Below are 20607 nucleotides of genomic sequence, written 5' to 3'. Positions count from 1 at the left end.
AGCAGAGATATGCAGTGCCAGCACTGGGGGGACCCATTGATGGATTGGGGTGAGGTGAGGAGAAGGGCTTGGGCTCCTTAGTGGGATCCACAACGGAACGGTTCTATCAGGAGCATGAAACGTCTGGGAGAGAGTCTGCAGACCCCCTAGACTCCTACTGAGCCTGTCTGCTCATGGGAACAGGCTTTTTCACACCCTGGGAATGGGTCGGCTCAGGGAGAGAAGCCTGGTTCTATCCCATCACACCCCTCAGAGAGGAGAGAGCACAAAGGTGCACACACAAGCAATGGAAAGGCAAGGGTCAAATATTCATGTCCACATAGTCTTTCCTTGGCCGGGAACAAAGCCTGGGCTCTGAGCTCGCCCTGGCAATGGGGAAGAGACCCTGACAGTTAGCAGGGTTTAGGCACAGAGCAGTGAGACTTTGAGTTACACTGGTCTGTGCACAGCTGTGAAATCAAGTTTCCATATTTCAGTAGAAATATATGCCTTCCCAGCAGGTCCAGGGAGGTGATGCTGCCCCTCTACTTCACTCTAGTGAGACCCAACCTGGAGTATTGTGTCCAGTTCTGGAATCCCCAACATAAGAAGGATATAGAACTGTTGGGAGTTGTCCAGAGGGGACTACAAAGGTGATCAGAGGGCTGGAAAACCTCCCATATGAGGACAGGCTGAGAGAGTTGGGGTTGTTCAACCTAGAGAAAAAAGCTCCAGGGAGATTTTATAATGGCCTTCCAGTACTTAAGAGGCCTACAGGAAAGCAGAGGAGAGACTTCTTACAAGGACATGTAGTGATAGGATGAACGAGAATGGCATTAAATTGGAAGGGGGAAGATTTAGATTAGACATTAGTAAGAAATTCTTCATGGTGAGGGTGCTGAGACACTGGAACACGCTGTGCAGAGAAATTGTGGCTGTTCCCTCCCTGGAGGTGTTCAAGGCCAGGCTGGATGAGGCTTGGAGCAGCCTGATCCAGAGGAGGGTGTCTTTGCCTGTGGCAAGGGAGTTGGAACTGGATGATCTTTAAGGTCCCTTCCAATCCAAACCATTCTATGATTCTATCTCTTTGTTGTAGCAAAAGTGCACAACTGCATTTAGATACCTGGAGCTGTTGCAAAAGGTGCCTATTAAAGCCACACCAGCAAGTCGTTCCATTTTGCAAGCTCCCCAGAATTTCCATTTCTTTTTATTTTTTCCCACCAGTGGAAAAAAAAAAAAAAAAGAAATCCCCTCAAACCCCATGGTGTGATGGCAGCCACTCCCCAGCCAGAGGCAGGTGAGCAGAGTGCTGGCTGGGCTTCATCCAACGTGTTGCCATTGTAAAGGTTTGCTGGCAGTTTATTTAATCCCTTGCACGTATCAGACACATTCCTGAGCCATCAATCAGAGCTGAGTCAGCCAGTGTGACTTGTCTGTCTCTTTTTTTTTTTTTAGCAATCCAGCCTCGTTTGCCAGCAGTGAGCTGGGTTTGTTTGTTTTTTTTTTTTAATGAAAATGGGACTTGACTGGGAGCAGGGAAATGTTCCTGCTGTCAAGTATAACCTTTAAAGCCATCCTGCCTCGAGGAACGTCTCCTCTCTACAATGGTACAAAATGCATCATGTGGGAGAAAAATAAAGGATGCTGCCCATGAACCCTCTCCCTTGCATGGTTCTCCTGCATGGGCAGCATGATACAAGACCCAGCATGACCCTGAACATAAAAAGAGGAGAAAAGACTTATCAAAGAGGACACTTTCTCGCAAAGCAGCCTTGAAAGCACTGCCTGCAGTCGTGTTCCAGGAGGCAAAGCTTCTCCTGCAAGGATGAGGTTATCACAGCTTCATATCAGCTCCTACCCATCCAGAAAAGGCAGGGTAGGTGCTGTTGTGGCTATGCATCATCTCAGCCCGCTGTGGTTGGCATAATCAAAGCCCCCTGCATCCTTGTGGGACTGTCTGCAATGTGGGTGCAAGGCTACACTCCCTGCCCTAAAACAAAGCGAGAGTGTTTAGTCTCCACTTTTGGGTCAAGGAGATGGCTGGGTCTCTAGAGGTTAAATAAAATATTAATAATTAAACCCAAAAAATCTTGCGGTTTCTGGCTTTCCTGTAGAGCACAGGTCCTCCCTGCCCTCAGGATGCTTGCAGGGATGAGCATTGCCCTAAGGTCTCACATGTCTGCATACACATCTAGGAGAAAGTTATTGCAGATACCTCGAGCAAGATTAAAATCAGAGACCCTTCTCCCTGGTGAGGGGCCCAAAGCAAGGCTTGACCTGTTCCGAAAGCCCAGGGAAGATCACAGCAAGTGTTACCCATGAGCCAGCGCTAGCTAACCTCAGAGCTGAGCTTGAGTATAGTGGTCCACACCTTTTGCTCCTAACAAGCTTCCAGGAGGCACAATAGCTTGAGGGGGATGAGCCTCCAACCACATATGCTCCAAGATGTGCTCCGGAGCATCATCTCCAAATGACACCTCCTTCCATGCTTTTTTGCTGGAGCACAGGGCGATGGGGAGAGAAAAAAACAACCGATTTTGCAGGGACTCATACAACTTTGTTTGCAGGTAGCACCTGCTCTTTTCCTGCTTTCAAGGCAAAGACAGCTGTGATTCTCAGAGGACAGATCTCATCCAGCTCTTTGGCTTCATTTAGCAACAAATCATTTTAAGGAGGTAGGTATTTGGTTTCAAGAACTGTATTAAGTTTGAATAAATGCCTTGCCCTGCTGAACTTACAGATGAAGACCTAGGCAGGACCTACTCCCACCTCTCACCTTTGTACTCAACAATGATGTAGCAGGTAGAGCTTCAGGACTTAGTCACTTGCCTAGGTAGCTGTCAAGAGTTAGTTAGAGGAATGACACCGTTGACTCCACTTATGAGCTCTTCACTCCCCATGGCAGAAACCTTAAATGTTCTGTAAAAAAACAGACCAAGCTATGGGACCCCAAATAGTTTCTCGGGACAGGTGGACGAGGTGCCGAAGGACATGGTTTAGTATTTGATAGGAATGGTTGGACTCGATCCGGTGGGTCTTTTCCAACCTGGTCATTCTATGATTCTCTGAAATCCACTGCAGGATCAGGAGGTAATTACGAGGCACAGGAACACGTGCATGGCGGGACTGCACAGCCCATGGTGACCTTTGGAGCCACCAAACCACAGGCAAGACAAGCCTGAAAGCCAATTCCTAATGCAAGAAAGAGTCAGGTTACATCTGTATTTCAACAAGATATTTTATTGGTCCAGCAACTGCAAAATATACAAATTTCTGAAAGGCATACCCTGTTTTTAAGGTGGCACAGCTTTGTATCAGGCAATTATTCCAGACGTATATACAGAACACTTAACATACCACAAATCCAAACAAAAAAAAAGAATCCCAAGTAACTACCCTTCTCTCCAAGCTTCGCAGTATACATTAAATAAATAAGAGCGCTTTGCTATCAAAAAAAATAATAAAAAAATAAATTCAAGTATCACAAAGGAAAACAAAACCAGAAAAATAAAGAGTGTTGGGGGTGTAGAGGGGCAGAAATCATTGGCGTGGTTCCACATGGCCCCTCTCCCCACTTGCCTTGCTGCAGCATCACTGCCCAGTCCTTGGCTCCTTTAACCAAAAACAATGGGCAGCGAGTTTCTAGGGCAGGGTGGTGGCACAGGGCTGACACCATTCACCTGCCACCAACCCCTCCAACATGGGGAACTCTCTGCTGCTCAAAGACCATTTTTCCCCTTGCTGGAAGAAATGCCAGGTTCAAATTTCATCTTTTTGTAGGACCTATTGAGTCTTCCATTATTTCCAAAGGAAGAAAGTTTAGGGTCATTAAGTATTTTTGCTATTTAATTTTTTTTTACATATATATATATTTATATATATGTATATACACACACACACTAATACACACCAAACATCTGCAGAATTATATGTTTACAGGATTGATCATGGGGCAGCCAGACGTCATATTTGCATTTGCCGGCTTATCTTTTCACAGCAGGAGGAGAAAGATAAAACTCCCTAGGTCACTTAGGCCAAGTGACAAACTTAGAGGCCAAGTGACTCGCCTTCCTAAAACATTCATTTTTCTCAAAGTAAGAGAAACCGAAAGAGCAGATGTCAACCAGACGCATAGGGAGAAGTCTGCTTTTAATGAAGTTATTAAAAAAACAAAAGCGGAGGGGGAAGCATTTGTTTTATCTGTACAGGAATATAATACATATACGCAGAAGCTCACACAGGCAGGGCACTGCTGAGACTGTCTCCTCCAGTTGGATACGGACCAAACGTGGTCCCAGACCTCTCCCGCCGCGCTTTGGCTGCATGAGGCTGAAGCGCCAGGCACTGTGGTTCACCTTTTCCCAAAGGAAAAGCAGATCAATCCTCCCTCCCAAAATACACAAAAACAACAACAAAAAAGAAATATAAAACCCAAAAATCATTGTTTCCCTCTCGAGCCTCTCTGCTCCTATCAGTAGGGATGTTTTTTCCTACCCAGGAGTATGGGGAAATCCATGGAAGATTAATTCAATCGGCTAGCCATCTCCAATCCTCCAGCCCAGCACGGCAGGAGGGCTCGGCTGCCTTCACCTCCTGCCTCCAGTTCAGTCGTGCAGGCAAAAAGCAGGAGACAGGGATGGAGAAAATGCTGCATATCAGAGTGGGGAATAAAAAACAACCCAAAAAACTAAAAGAAAAAAATTAAAAATTCAAAATCCACAGACTTTTGCACTAAGCAGTAGTGGTTAATTGTCATTTTTAATTGCTGTCTTGTAGCCTGGGACTGGCTGCCAAGAACAGAGCTCGTATCAAACCACGGGGAGTTGGCTGATGTCAAGTCAGGACCTCTCTTCTATTCCCCACCACCCACACCAACGACATAATTACCTTTTTTTTGTAGTCCCAGCTTTCCAGCATGCAAAATAAAAAAAAAAAGAAAAAAGTTGCCTGTACTCAGGCTTCCCCTGTTAAGGGGCATGACTTGAAAAAAATAATAGTTATGCTCCTGCCACAAATAAAGTGCAAAAACCAAATAGTTTCTAGGTATACACACGTATGTGTGCATATATATATATATATTAAATAAAAAAAAAAAGACACAGACAAAACCATCCTTCTTGTGGCTTTTTGCACCCACACAGACTTCCACATCCCAGCCAGACCCCTGGCCAGCTCCATGAAACCTGAGTGTCTGCAAAATGCATCTAACTCAGCCTGTCCCTGCTAAGCCCTGCAGTGACGCAGGGATCAAAACCATCCCCCAGACCTCTGCTTTCCTCCAAGGAAGAGGGAATGGGAGATGAAGTACCAGCACAGCACCTCCACAGGTGCTCAATAACACCCCCTTCAAAAAAAAAAAAAAAAAAAAAAATCAATCCACACAGACTATCCCTGGGTGCTCCCCAAGATGAAAGCATCACCCAAGCCAGCACCAGCATGGCTCCCTTTAGACTACAGGCAGCTTGTGATGAGTTTTAGAAGCAGATCTACATTCACTGCAAACATCATTTATGGTGTATTGATTTAAAAAAAAAGTTTGGTTTTTTTTTTTTTTGGTTAAACCTACCAGTTCTTGCTGTGAAGGACCTGACACAACTGCCTTCCTGGTGTTTGTGGGCCTGGCTGAGCCAGGCTTGTGTGCAACAGGCTGCCACGAGGGTAAGGGACTGCAGCACAGCATGTTAGGGACTTTCTTGAAAAGTAATTAATAATAATAATAGTAGTAGTAAAAAAAAATGCAAACCCCCTTCACTCTCGCCCACTTCCTTCTATTTCTCTGCTAACCCCGCACTATCCATATATACACAACCCATCTGGAGATAGATGGGGACCAATTGTCTATACAAAAAGAGATCAAAACCACTTACAGAGGAAAATTAGAACTCCTGTGCGCTAGAAGCACTTTACAGCTTGCTACGATCTAACAGGATGCCAGAGAGGAGAGCAAATGCTGCAGCTTAAAGACCTGGTGGTGACTCTGGGGAGCTTGGCTCCTCTCCTCTGCTCTCCTGCCTCTCTCCCCCCTTCAGCAGAGTGGTTTGCAGATAAACGGGCGTGGGTGAAAACAGCCGAGGGTCATCCTCGCCGCAGACCGAGGAGACCGGTTTATAAGCAAGCTTCAGAAATGGCGATGGGATGGGAAGCTGGCGTCGCCGGTGACGTCGCTGGTGGCCTCACGACAGCGCCAATGGAATCACGATGGCTTCTGCGAGTTGTTCATGTTCTGTAATGAGAGAGGAAGGACCAGGATTGGAGGACATGCTCAGGCTAGTCCCCATCCTGGCAGCATCTTCCACATGCACATCAAGGGGATGAGGCAAATAAAGTCACAGCACGGGTCACTAGAAAAGCATCCACCAGAGGACAGGACACTGTCCATCCAAGGAGACATGGGAGGGTGTATGCACTGACTTGCTACCCACAACACCTCCCCTCAAGCATTGCCTGGCTTTAACTACAGGGTGGAAACTTGACAGAGACATCCCAGTCTGCCCTTCTGAAGCTGCTCTTTGGTCCACACAAGGCAAGGAAACGGGGGACCATGATGTTCATTCAAAGAGCCCAATTAAACATCTTGCTTTCTCCCTTTGAGGGTGGGCAGTGTCCCCTCCTGCCTAACAAGGAGATCACCATTTGTCCAACCTTAGCAATACCAAGAAGAGACAGCTCCCACTGGCCATGCCAAAGAGCTGGCATGAGGAATCAGCCACCAGCAGCAGCCCCGCAGGAGCACCTGTTCCCTCAGTGACGCCCCGTGAGGTTTCAAGAGCCCTAGAGCTGCTTCAGACGCAGCCCTGGTGTGGGGTAACAGCAACAGGCACCCACCAGCGTGCGGTGAGGACCACAAAACCAGAGACAACCAGCTAAACACAAGCGGGACCAGCCCCAAGGATGGGGGCTTAAGGAGAGCATCCACTAGAGGAGAAACTCAGAGGGAGATGATCACAAGGACATTTCCCAATTCACAAAAACAGACAAAACAGGGTTAGGAGGAAAAAGGACTAGGAAATAATCAGGAAGGTTTCTCAACATATTTTTTTGTTTTGTTTTTACTACCTAAACTGCCTCTTAAGTTTACCAGGAATCTTGGCCAGGCTACAAGGCAGAGCAGGTTGAGCTGTTCTCTCTGTTATCTAAGGAGACAGGAGGAGGGTTAGGAAAAGCCACATGCACCACAGCCATTTACCTTGGAAATATTAGTAAAGAGAAAACTTTGAGAAAGTGACAAACGGGTCTTCTTTAAGCATGAAAAGTGAAGGGGAGAAGAAGGGAGGGAATCAGGTGGTTGTTAAAAAGTGCACTTTGAATCACAAACCAAGCAAAAGGAAAAGAAATCATCACATCTGGTAGCCCCGTGATCCCAAGTCAGCTTGATCCCATAGCCAGGAGGACTCTGAGGTGCACAGGCGTGTCCCTAGCCTCTCCAGGTGTCCCCTGGTCCTCCTGGATGGTGGTCAAGACCTCAACAGTGAAGGCTGATGCGATGAAGTGCCACCCACTGTCAGCCAAGTCCCATGGTGCAAACTGGGAAGGAGGTACCTTCCACTTCCCCTAACCCCATTCAGGTTGTGACCAGACACAGTGAGGGACCAAACTCATATTTATGAGACGACAACTTCCAAGAGAGATAACATCAGTATGAGTGCAACCAAGTCTTTGGTTTGGGGTGTTTTCATGGCTCCCTCAAGAGTTCAGTTTCAGTTCCACACTAGTAGGTGGAGACAGGCTTTCAACAGTTGGACACTTCAAACTTGCTGCTGCCAGCCTACACCTGCGATGGGCAACCATCACTGCCTGCTCCAACAGAGCTGCAGCTCTAGCAAAGTCTTACGTAGCAGACTCCCAAACTCAACATTGGAGCATGTTTTCAGTGTCCCAGCCAGCACTGAAGCATGCAGTGCTTTATATTGCAACATGGATAGAAAAAAAATTGGGTGGAGGGACAGACAAAGAAACAAAAATGCTTTCAAAGCAACCCAAGAAGACCAGGTACTTCATCAGGGGCTTTTGTTCCCATTAGCAGCAAAGGAAAGGGAAGAGACATGCAGGCCATGCTGAGCAACTCAACCCCTACAGTCACCCAGGAGCACCTTCCTCAACCCACCAGCCAGCAAAGCCAAGTCTGACCTTCCTAACTTCCCCTTTCTCAAAAACATTTACTCTATAAGAAGCTGAGCTTCACCAGCTGTTACACACAAGCAAGGCTGAGTTCTGACCTGGCCATCAAATCCCTCCATTTTCAGCTCACAACGTGAACCAGGACAGGTATGTCCACAGGCTGATTCAAACTGATCTACAAAGGGCAAAAAATTCCTGGGCACTACGTCTCAGCCTCAGCTCAAACCCTCCTTGGTCTTCGAGAAGACATTTGAGTACAGCTCGAAGACTGCTGCTCTCTTAACTCAATGATGTAGCATGAATTCAGTTTGAAGGCTTAAAATTTATCCTGATGCTGTCCTATCTCTATGACACATGGATCAAACAGCACTTGTCCAAACTGTCAAAGCCTTGGTTATCCATAATTAGTGTTCAAGGCACAGAGAGGTAGAAGAGGACAGTATCTTTCTATCTACTCTGCCCAATACATCTAGGCAGACTTCCCAAAATCCAGGTCTGCAGAAGCGCAGATGCCAGGACCCAGGATCAGTCCAGTTCCAGAAGACATTCCTGCTCCCATGCAGGTGACAAAACCCTGCTGGGGTCTGAAGTCAGAGCCTTCTCTGAGATCAACCTGGTGCCATTGCTCATAGACACAACTCAGCCTCTGGGAAAAACACGGGTGGTCTGTCCATCACCTGCAGTACAATGTGCTGCCACAGAGGAGAGAACCCCAGGAAAACCCAGGAGCATCCCCCATCCCAGGAGGAAGCAGGGAATTCAGACATCATTGATAAAAGGCAAGTAATAATTTACTTCATTTCTCAACAAAACGTTTAATCTAGCTAGGATACTTAGGTGTTGGACAAAGCACCACCCATAGCGTCCTCTCTACCTTTTCAAAAACATATGCAAGTCATCCCCCCTCCCTCCCCCCCAACAGAAATATTAAATCTGAGAAGTCCACACCCTTGCTGGGTTTCACAGCAACAACAAAACAACCGGTGGGATGCCAAGAGACATAGAAAGAGGGCGAAAGGGGGGGAATAAGACGCAAGAAGGTACTTACAGGCATGCCTTCCCTAGTAAGGGCTGCAGAGAGACAGAGAGAATGGAAAGAGGTGTCAGTAACACGGCGCAAGACTGGGCAGAGGACACCAGACATCATCGAGGGGCACTCGAACAGCAAGAGCTTCCAAATCCAAAACTGGCAGAGGGTTTATTGAAAAAGCCTCAACCAGTCTAAGCAGAACCCCAAAAGCAGAGAGACAGGCCTAGCTGCCATGCTTAGTGCTTACTGGGGTGGGAAGGGTCACGTGAAGCAGCCACCAAGCAAAGCATTCGGAGGAGCATGGAACCCTTCCTAAGCTGCCCAGGACCTGGGCAAGGAGTGGTGAGAGGACACCAGACAACACAGACAATGCAAAGAGGGTCTGGGCAAGACAACAAGATCCAACAGGCAGCTGGTATGAAGGGCAGTACATCAAAGAGGTTCCTATATATCTATGCTGCTTCTCCAGTACCACCCAAGCTCCTTAACAAGTAGAGGGAGGGGGCTTATGTCCCTGGAGAACCGTACAGCAAGGTCTCTCTTCCCACATCCAATCCTAGGTGGGTGAAAGAGGAGACGACACCTGAGCATCACAGCAGCTACCCACAGGGCTTCACTCAGGGCAAATGACTCAAATGCAAATAGACTCATCATGCCAAGAGGCTTCTACTCATTTTTTATCCATTTTGCTTATTTTTCCAGGAAGGAAGAGACCTCTGCAGCCAAAGCTGCCTCTTTCTCACTTTACTGAAGTGCTTAAATATACGATTTAATAGTAGACAGGTACAGTTGGGCTTGATGATCTCAAAGGTCTTTTCCAACCTAGTGATTCTATCTATTACGATGCTCAGGTCTATGCCAGAGCCATGCACAGCCAGGGGGAAGGTACAAGCCCCTCTGTCTTGCTCACTCTAAAGATGCAGCTCCCCAGGGGTTTGACACCAGATGGCAAAGGCATTATATTAATTCAGCTAGAGACCTGGAGGGTTTACAACACTCTCAAAACTCAAGAGGATCAACAAGAACCATCACCGGTTGCTTCTGAAACCAACCCAAGGCAGGGAGAGACAGCAGCCGTAGGACAAAGATGCATCGCAGAGACAACAGCACAGGTTGCGACAAGTGCAAGCCATTCCCCAGCTTCAGGAGCGACAGGAGGACAACAAACAATAAAACAAACAAGAATAAACAACAACAACGAAAAAAAATAAAAAAAAAAAAAGAAGAGTTCAACTAACTTGTCCTGGCAGCTGCGTGGGCACTTCCTGAGGAACACAGCCTGGCAGCGCGGAAGAAACAGCCACATGCTCCTCAAAGCTGTTGATGCGAGGTTTTTTGGTGGGCTCTGGGCTTGCTAGAGGGATAACGCTATTACGTCTCATGAGCGGGTTAGGTCCCTTCTTTGCTTCCTAAATTAGAGTGAGACAAAGAAAAAAAAAGTAAATAAAAAAAAATGAAAGAAAATAAAAGGAAGAAGGCGACAGTTATAAAGGGAAAAAAAGAAGCAGGTTGGTTTGGGTTTTTTTCTTAGTCTCTGCTTTTCCCCACAATTGCTGTTGACTTGCAAAGGATTAACTGAAAGACTGGACATCGGGAAAAAAAAAAAAAACTAACATAAAATGTTCAAGAACACAGTGTGATATCCCAAAAAGAGGAGAAAAAAACCAAAACAAAAAGGTCCTGCATTCAGAAACAAGACAGACGTTCTCCTAACCTGAGCCTCTGCTCACATAAAAGTAAAGAGAGGTTGCTAAAAAACCCAGCAATGGTCAAAAGCCACGACTTCTCATGGCAGAAAAAGGCACCTATGGGTCTCCTCCCCACAGCCGGTCCCCCTCTGACCCAAGGAGGGGTGTGAAAGCAAGACGACGAAAGAGGAGCCAGCCCAGGCTGATCAGGAAGATTTGGGAAATGGGGGCAGAGCAGCCAGCGAGGGTCAGCACTGCGCCAAGCATCAACTCAAGCGAGGTGGGATGGAGGCGCAAGCGCCTGTGCAGCCGAGCAGAGGGATCCAAGCGCTTTGCACATGTCTCACTCTGTCCTACCCACAGCGCACAACCCTCCTGCCATCCCCAGTGAGGGTGAAGGAGGAGGGCGTTGATGGCCCCATGGCAGAGGGAAGGACCAGCTTCCCCACCTACAACCATGGGGAGGGAGAGGTGTCTCAGATGCTGCCACCAGCTGAAGTTAAGAAGCAAAGGAAGGGAGATGTAGGCATAAAGGGGATGGTTCTGACTGTTAACACCCAGTCGGGCTCCATCACTGCTACGTACAAGCTGGAAAGCAGCTGAGACATAGGCACTGACAGGTTCCCTGGGGTCCCCTTTGGGTGGCTTCCCAGCCGTGACACCAAGCTAGCAACCTCCTGCTCTGGCCTTTGAACTTCTGGTGGAGCATGTGGCAGGTAGAGCTTGACCTTACAGGAGTTTTCCTCCATATGAGAGGTTTTCTCCCAGGACCATCACCTTGCACCCTATGGAACGGCACTCTGGCACCCCCACACAACCATGGCATGCCAGGAGAAAAAAACCCAAAACCACAACAGCAGGAGACACTGGCCAAGGTGTTGAGCCTGGGCTGTGCCAGCCAGCTGGGAGACATGGGAGAAATCGCTTTCTCCTTCCATGGCTCTGCTCCCTGCTCAGGTGAGCGGATGACCGCACAGGCAGAACTTAAATACCAAGAAGGAGCTTTCCCTGGGCAAGCTTTCATCCAGGCAAATACAGGGGAAAGCAGGCACATGCAACAGTCCTTTTCCCTCAGAAAAACCTCAACCAGTCACTTTTTTGCAGAACAAGAGCCCATCTTGTACTCCGGTCCTCCAAAAGCACTGAGCAGCTACCTGAACAACCTCCCCATTGCCCAGTCTGGGTACTCTCACTGCTGGCTGACCACAGAGTAAAGGACAGGACACCAAGGGCTGGCTCTAAGGAAAAGCAACACTCACCTCTGGCCGTTCCCTGTGGGTGTTGACAGCTTCGATATTCAGCGAGATGGACTCCACCCGGCAGCCTGCAGAAGGGAGCACAAGGAGGAAGAGAGGCCATCAGCAAACCCAACAGGCACAGGATGCTACAAAGTGCTCCACCCCAGGTCCCTACTCTTCTCCCACCATCAGTTTGGATTCAGGAAGAGAAGTAGAAAGGTCCCATAGAAAGGGGAAAAAGTAGAAAGTAGAAAGGCATATTTAGTAGAAAGGTCCCACTTACCATAGGCCACCGGGGTCAGCTTCAACACCGTGTGAAGGGGACATTTAAGGTAGGGCATTTCATCTGCAGAGAAAGTAAAGCAGGAGGGTTATCCCATTCCCTCTCCAAAAGTAGGCTTAGACATCTTCATCAACAGCTAAGGCCATGCCACACCAGAGCAATGCATACTCCAGGCTCTGGATGCACCTGCACACATCTCTCATCTCCTCAGAGCTGTCCATTATCCTTCCTCCAGCAGGATCAACCCCCTTCCTAGGGGGACAGGGGAGCTCACCTGCACTCTTGTCCAGAAAGTACGCCAAAAGACAGCGCATGACAGCCTGGTGACAGATCACAAGGACATTTTCTTGTCTCTCCAGCTCCATGATGACCGGCTCCAGGCGCTGCACCAGATCTTGGTAGGACTAAGACAGAAGAAGGGGACAGAGATATAGCATAGAATCAATAACTAGCACCTCACAAGAATAATGATCCTGATCTTGGTCCATCTACTGATTTCGTGCTCTTGACTAAAATATATCAACATAATTACTGCTAAAAACAAGCGAGGTTCAACAAAGCCTCATCTTCAGGCTGCTCTAGAACATAGCTTCTTCTGGTTAGAGAAGGAAGCCAATCCTACTAGTTTGCTATCAAGTCAGTGGGACTATTATAAACCAATAGTTTTCTTGATGAGGTCTTTATGTATCAAGGAAGAGCTCAATACAAAAGGTAAATGGGAGCCCTGACCCATCCGGATTCATATTTCTTGGAGCACTAGCTACTCCTCTGCTCTGAGAGTAGTGGACAGCATGAAGATAATAAGGTCATGTTTAAAGCAAGAATCACATCTCTGAAGGTCTCCTTGCAGACCTACCTCCCCAGAAGGATAGCGGTAGTAATATTTATCCTGATCACGTAAAGCAAATTCCTCTGGATGCTGCTCCCTGATTTCTTCATACGTCATTTCTTCACACACACCCTGCCAGAACAGGACATCCATGAGGTTAGTGGACATGGTTGTCAAAAAGCATCAACATGCAACATGCAAAGCCTTCTCCAAAGCAACCATCTGTAATCCTCCAAGAGGTCAGCTACAGAGCAGTTCCAAGCAAGTCATTTTCATATGCTCATTCAAACATCTTGAAGCATCAGCATAAGGTTAAGATAAGACCAGAAGCCAAGCTGTGAGTACCACAGAAGTACCACTCTTTCCCACAGAAGGAAAATCCCGCAAAGGTGAGGTTTAGCTAAAAGTGAAAAGGCTGGTCCTATCACCCTCTTTGCTAAACAGCAACCAGCTTGATCCAGCTGTCCCTACTGCAATCAAAGATACTTACAGCATCTATCTCATTGAGCGCCTTCCACTGCTCATAGGGCAGTTGGAGAGCTTCTGCAGTTTGGATTGTCCTCTTTAGTTGGCTGGTCCAGACTTTGAGGTCCTTCAAGTTTTGCTCCTCAACAAACTTGTTCAGTGCCAGTGCAAACTGTGGGACATAAAAAAAAAAAAGGTTGACTGATGATCCTCAGCTTCCCAGTAATCCTAATCCTTCTTCCCTGCTTCCCTGTAAATGCTGCCTCCACAGGACCTCTCTTGCCTTCCATAGGTAGTTGTATTAACCTTCTGCTCCAAGGTAAACATGCATTGACCCCTAAAATCTATGGGGGGCAGGAAGACAGAGAGAAAGCAAAGGAAAAAGTGGCAACCTAATGTGATCAAAGAACAACACCAGCATCCAAGAAACAGCACCTGCTACAATGCTGTGGAAGATCCCTGGCCACCCTTAACCACAGCTCTGCTTGTTTATCATAGAGATAAATTGACATCTTCTGTAGTGTATTCCCTTGATAACAGTCACACCTCAAATGACTCCACTTAGACTTCAAAATGGTCTGGCAGGCCCAAATAGATACTAACCTCCCCTGAAGCAGTGCATTTGACAAAGCTTTGAAGAATAAAGCAGTGAGCAATCTGAAAGCACTCTCAGAAAGGATAGCAGCAGTCCTCCTACATCTCACCCTGCTTACACAAGGTCTCAACCAACTCAATGAAGATACCTACACTCTTCTCTCCAAGGGATTTCTGCAGTCCAGACTCTGTTAACCCTAACCACATGCAAACCCTCATGCAATGCTGATGGCTGAAAAGTCTTGTTTTGAGGTCACGTGCCTGAGCTCAAATTTAACCAGCCCTACAGGTGGATTGTCGGAGCACTCCAGCTGTCATCAAATACACACTTAACCCAATACATGGCATCTGCTACAGTGAAATCACTCCTAGAAGCCACAGGGGAATATTCATAGAATCATAGAATAACCAGGTTGGAAGAGACCCACCGGATCATCGAGTCCAACCATTCCTATCAAACACTAAACCATGCCCCTCAGCACCTTGTCCACCCGTGCCTTAAACACCTCCAGGGAAGGTGAATCAACCACCTCCCTGGGCAGCCTGTTCCAGTTCCCAATGACCCTTTCTGTGAAGAATTTTTTCCTAATGTCCAGCCTAAACCTCCCCTGGTGGAGCTTGAGGCCATTCCCTCTTGTCCTGTCCCCTGTCACTTGGGAGAAGAGGCCAGCTCCCTCCTCTCTACAAGCACTATAGGGTTGTAGAGGTCCATATAGGACCTATAGAGGTCCATATAGAGGTCCATAGAGGACCTCTCCTCTGGAGGTCATCACTCAGTGGGGCAAACCTGACAAATCTCTCATTCTGTCCCGTGTCACTTGGGAGAAGAGGCCAGCACCCTCCTCTCTACAATCTCCTTTCAGGTAGTTGTAGAGAGCAATGAGGTCTCCCCTCAGCCTCCTCTTCTCCAGGCTAAACAACCCCAGCTCTCTCAGCCGCTCCTCATAAGACCTGCTCTCCAGCCCCCTCACCAGCTCTGTTGCTCTTCTCTGGACTTGTTCCCTTCCCCCTTACCTTTTTGCCCCTGTTGGAGAGGCCTGAGTCACCCCCAATCTTCCCCTTGAGGTTGAAGTCGCTCTCACCGTGCCGACAGAGATAGATGGTGCGCGGCTGGACATGGATGTTCATCAGGTAGTAAACAATCCTGCTCTGGATGTGATCCTGAACCCTGTTGACCAGGAACCGCCGGCCAACATCAATGACTTTGATGAGTGAAAGCTCCCTAGGAAAAGCACAGCAAGAATCAGAGGGGTTGTCAGTTGAGAAAGCAGAAACACCACCCTTGAAAAAAGGTCTTGTAGTATATCTCAGTCAACATAATCACCCAGCTAAAAGGATTTTCTGCAGGCTGTTTTCAACGAGAAGCCAACAGGTTATGGCAATTCATGGAGAGCTAAGTAACACCAGTGTAATCGCCACTCCTCCTTGCAACAGTAAAGAGGATTAAACATAGCAGAGAGCATGTTCCTCCCCAGGACAGGGCTCAGCAGGATGGGGATAATCCATGCAGGGCACACGGATGTATTTGTGAGCAATGGAGAGGCTGGGAGGTGCCTGTGTGGTCATTCAGGACAGCAAAGGTCTTACCAGGGCACACACAAGGAGGAAACCACAGGGCTTGTTCAGCCTTGTGGTCTGAGCCTGTTCAAACAGCACCTTCCTTTAACTGACAAAAGCACCTCAGAAATACTCAAACAAAACTGCTTTTCCAAAACTTTTGGATTTGGATCTACAGAACCAGAGTATCTGAGCTCAGAGGAGTCGGGGAAGGTTTCAGTGCCCAGCTCCCTGGCACAGGGCTGGAGAAAACTAGCAGTTTCAAAGAAGCAAAATTTACTATGAGGCTTGGCCATATATAATTTTAGTACAGCCACATGCTTGAAGACAAACTGAAATACAGCTCCATACTTCACTAGTCTCCTGGAAGAGGGCAGGCATTCAAGCCAGTTCAGAAATCAGCAAAGTCTCTTACCGATCATAGTTATCAGGGTCGAGTGGCTGGTAGCTGGCTTGGTAACAATTGATCCTCTTCATGAAGTCCTCCATGGCATCAGTCGAGTTACAGTCACGGTAGTCGGGGCTGGACAATTTTACTTCCTGTGGCAGGAGAGAAAACACCACAATGAGAGGTTAGGAAGCCTTGCAAGCCAGACCACACTAATTTCAAATTTCAAAGAAGCAGCAAATAGAACCCAAAGCTAAGTACAAGGTGAGAAAATCTGGTATAAACCACTGCATGACTGCTATGGATGTGTATCAGTCCACTCCAACTCTCCCAAGAGCTGGGGTAGGACCTCACCACCCAACACAGCGGGGAAAGCAAGCTTTATTGAGGCCAAAGAAAAGCATTAGGTTTAAACAGTTCAAGTCGAGGATGGAAAGTGCATGAACTTAGGCAAGATGCTTGTCCCAAGCCTTTTGAGTAAATAAGGCTTCCAGGAGGTAGGGGTCAACCTGACTGTCCACGATCTGAGGCAACAGGATAACAACATCGTGTGGAATGTTTGCTAGAAGCTACTGGGCTGAAAGATGTTAGAAATGTGGATGTTCAGAGCTCTCATGGACTAAGTTCTGCCTGAACTACTCTTAACAGCCTACTTTTCCTGAAGCTTTGGGTTTGAGCAGCAGCATCACACATCTTCTGATAGCGAGAACTCAAAGATCCAGTAACCCCCAAGGCAGTGGAGACACACTGTTTTATGCTGCTCTCTCAGCCAAGACTTCAGCTAGTGGCAAGAAACTTCTAAGCTGAACTGCTATCCTTCTTAAAGCAGACCACGATAGATTTTTGGGAAGCTGCATATGGCTGAAGACATCAAGTCCTACTGTTCTCTGATGCGACTTAAAACTCCTAACCACATCCATAGTTTCCAGAAAGTGGGATTTTGGGAGGGAGGTGTGCCACCAAAGCATCCTGAATGCTTTCTGTCCTTAATATCAAGTCACATATCAACAGATACGCAGGGAGCATCGAAGACAGCTGTGAAAAGGCTGCTGCAAGAACTTATTTTCACTACTTCCAGATAGCCCTGGGTTCTAGCAGATAAAATCTCCTTTCTCATCCCAGGACAAATACATCATAAAAAGATAAAAACCTCCTAAGCCTTAAACAACTCCAGCAAGACATTCTGATGAGAAACCAGCTGGGCTCAGGTGGGAAATCCTATACAAGGGAAAACAAAAGCAAGACATCTCCATGCTTACCATAACGTTGGTGGCAACTACCGTGGGATCATTGCAGACAGATTCAATGAAGAAAACCTGCAAAGCAAAACAAAGTTCACCTGAGGTCCAGCAATAAGGTTTGTAGCATTCAACCAGACCCTCGCTCAATCCAACCTCCACCCTCCTTGAGTAGAGAGCTGTCTCTCTGCCCCATTCCCAACCTTCACTCAGCAGTGAAATATCCCTTGCACAGGAACACCATGAGGACAACACCTTAAGAAGATACGCCAACAATACACTAATGCAGACTATGCAATACAGATAGCAGCCTGCTGATACCAACCTTGAACCCATTTTCTTTGGCAAAGTTAAGGATCATCCCTCTCCTCTCCCGCGTGGTATTGGTGGCATCAAAAACCTTCAAAAACAAACATTTCAATCAGCACCAAGAGTGTCTGGTTTCCCACTGGGCCATTCCTCAGAGAAGGAACTGCAGAGCAAACTGCAGAGTAAACTGCACAGGGAACAGTGCTTCCAGGACAAGGGCTACTGCCAAACCCCACGGAGCACTTCTCTGAGCTTACCGCAATCTGACCACCCTCCTCTGTCAGGTACAGCTTGACATCCCTCAAGGCAGCCAGGGCACATTGCCTGCAAAAGAGGTAAGAGAGACATGTTCCTGGTGTCCTCGGAAAGGTTTGTGGCAGCCAGTGCCCAGACCTCCACAAAGGAAGGAAAAAACACCCTCATCTGCCCAAAATACCAGAGCCTGCCAGCCAGCATGCTGCTCTTCACAGCAGAGACAGTGGCATATGAGGAGGCAAAGGCCAAACCTCTTGGCAGACTTCATACCCTACATCACTCAGCCTGAAGAAGAATTTAGGGTAATATTGATGGAGGATGAGTTGCTGACCCTGAAGCTGCCAAGAGAAGCTCTCGGTGCACAATCCAGACCCTCCTTGGGCAGGGAAAATCCAGTCTAGAACCCAGTTTTTCAGTTAATCCTCCCTCAAACAAGCTGATTAACCATAATGCCAGACATGGGGCTTGCCACCCATTTGGGACCCAAGCGCAAGCAGGGATGGGGGGCACACACTTACTTTCTGACTTTCATGGCCTCCTCGTTGTCAGGGCGGAAGAAGTCATAGGAGCTGTAATGCTTTACAGCCTCGCGGCGATACTCCCCCACATTGAAAACTGTATGAGAAAGGCAACGACCATCAAAAACAAGACTGGGTATCAGCACAGCTTGACTCAGCTGTGCAGTTTGTGCAGATAATGTTTTCTAGCAGTAGGTAAGAAGTGACATTCCTAAAGGAAAAGGCTAAAGGACACCCCTTGGTCTTCAAAGTGAAAGAGAATCTGGGCTGCAGCAAAAGCCACAGGAGGACATGGACATTTGGCCCAGGGGATCTTGGCAAGATCCCCTACTACCTCCCACCCCCTCAAGGCACCGAGATCCTAGAGCAAATCCTGCAGACCCCAGACCTCATGCTTTCCCCAGGCAGCCAGTGAAAGAGAACCTCACCTTTTGTTGGGACACCAATCCAGTTGAGGTAGCGAGTCAGCTTCTTGGAGATATAGGTCTTCCCACGGGCTGGGAGGCCAACCATCACTATCACAGTGGGAGAATTGGCAAGCTGTGGCCCACAGGCTACGAGGAAAAGGAGAAAACATAGCACGAGCAGCTGTTAGTCCTCTATCTCATCCTGTAGCAACCCTACAAGACACTTAATCTTACACCCAACCTTCCCCCAAATCCTTGAGCAGCTAGAGGAAACCCAAAGCCTCTGCTCCCCTTGCACCATCACCTTTGCAGTATCTCCTGTGCATCCCCCTTGTGCACCTGGACAACCAAAACCTTGAGAAGGCAAACATTTCATTTTTGCTATGGGATCTGCTGAATGAGCAGATGTCAGAGCAGGGGACACGATGGAGACAGATCTGTGCGAGAAACAACTGTCCCACCATGTGCCATCCAAACTGGTGGGCAGAAATCGCAGCCGGACAGTCATGGAAACAGATTATCCTGGTGGTTGGAAAGTGGTCAACCTCCCATTTCCACAGCTTGGCAGATTCTGTGAAAACCTAGAGAATGGTCATGGGCTTTGGTCCAGTCCCCGCAGCAGTGCTCTTCGGATACAGCTGCTGGGCTGAAACACCAGGTCTGCACCAAGATCTTCCCACACACAGAGCACCTTCCAAAAATACACAAATGCAACCAACTAATTATTTTTTCTGAAGGTATGCAGGACTTCAGAACTGCAAAAACACTAGCACTTAAAAGCAGATACACATATGAGAGTTACTTTCCTCATAAACCGGATATTTTTGGATGTTTTAAATAGAGCCCACGTCAAACAGCTGGAAATAAATCCGAAGGCATCACTTAGTGATGACTTGGCAAGTGAAGAGAAACTCCTCTCCAATTCACCTGAACGGCACAGCCAAAATGCAGACAAATCAGCTATCAGGTGAATCACTTCTCCCCCCATAAATCCTTGAGAAAGTAAATTCCTTGTTCAGTTTGGAGAAAATTGTAGAGGTTGCAAGACTGGGAAAGCAGCTAGGGAATTTAGTCCTCCACAGCCTTGTCCCAGTGCCACGGGATGCATCTGTAATCTGGTCTGCACAGCCTGTGCACCACGTAACGTGGCAGCATCCCTGCTTCTCTCCTGGGGTTACCCTGAAGAATTGCTCCTCACATGGTGCTGCACACACAGAAAAGGCCAAGCCACAAAGGCAAGCGCTTTAAATATGAGAAAGGAAGATCTTAACGATGTCTAACGGAACACACCCAGGCGTGACATACCAAGAGCCCTCCTGGTGAAGCCAGAGACCAACTCCGATAGGGGGATTTCTTTCCCACCCTTCGATCCACCCAGCAAGAAACCTCATGGCAAAGGAATGCAGGGAGTGAGTGGCTGGTGGCAGAGACATAAAAACACAGTTTAATTATGGTCTGGGTGGAGAGCTCTGCCTGCCTGTCCCAGGTGCCCAGAGAGGCAGTGTGATTTGGGTATGGTAAGGGGCTCCCAGGGGATGGAGATGGTGGGGTAGGTTGGGGTAAGTTTTTCTCCGTGAAGATCTAGGAAGGATAAATAAAGTGAGAGGTATCCAGAGATCATGGAAATACCATGCGCTTTGCTTTCCCTAATAATAAAAGCTAAAGAAACTGAATTAAGGCCATGAAAGAGCTACAGCACCGGTGCCCAGAA

At 47.7% G+C, this 20607-nt stretch overlaps 1 protein-coding gene across 7 annotated transcripts in view; it reads right to left on the bottom strand.

Annotated features, from left to right (window-relative positions):
* Window positions 1-3201: 3201 nt before the first annotated feature.
* Window positions 3202-20607, bottom strand: part of PFKFB3 (6-phosphofructo-2-kinase/fructose-2,6-biphosphatase 3) — a 45137-nt gene continuing 27731 nt past the window's right edge. For 2 of the 7 annotated variants that reach the window (XM_069859508.1, XM_069859075.1), the window contains exons 2-17: window positions 18918-19043; window positions 18490-18586; window positions 17974-18040; window positions 17733-17807; window positions 17429-17485; window positions 16197-16321; window positions 15239-15446; window positions 13656-13802; window positions 13193-13297; window positions 12611-12740; window positions 12337-12399; window positions 12075-12139; window positions 10366-10536; window positions 9146-9168; window positions 7166-7216; window positions 3202-6202 (exon numbers count right to left, since the gene is read on the bottom strand). In XM_069859508.1, the coding sequence (XP_069715609.1) occupies window positions 6196-6202; window positions 7166-7216; window positions 9146-9168; window positions 10366-10536; window positions 12075-12139; window positions 12337-12399; window positions 12611-12740; window positions 13193-13297; window positions 13656-13802; window positions 15239-15446; window positions 16197-16321; window positions 17429-17485; window positions 17733-17807; window positions 17974-18040; window positions 18490-18586; window positions 18918-19043 (1517 nt within the window). In that variant the 3' untranslated portion in view covers window positions 3202-6195. Of the gene's footprint in view, window positions 6203-7035; window positions 7113-7165; window positions 7217-9145; window positions 9169-10365; window positions 10537-12074; window positions 12140-12336; window positions 12400-12610; window positions 12741-13192; window positions 13298-13655; window positions 13803-15238; window positions 15447-16196; window positions 16322-17428; window positions 17486-17732; window positions 17808-17973; window positions 18041-18489; window positions 18587-18917; window positions 19044-20607 lie in introns of all 7 variants that reach the window. The other 5 variants (XR_011337629.1, XR_011337624.1, XM_069859243.1 and 2 more) reach the window with 5 other exon arrangements.

Source organism: Phaenicophaeus curvirostris, chromosome 1 (genome assembly GCF_032191515.1).
Source record: "Phaenicophaeus curvirostris isolate KB17595 chromosome 1, BPBGC_Pcur_1.0, whole genome shotgun sequence".
Classification (NCBI taxonomy): Eukaryota; Metazoa; Chordata; class Aves; order Cuculiformes; family Cuculidae; genus Phaenicophaeus; species Phaenicophaeus curvirostris.
This window is presented reverse-complemented; position numbering and strand designations above follow the sequence as displayed.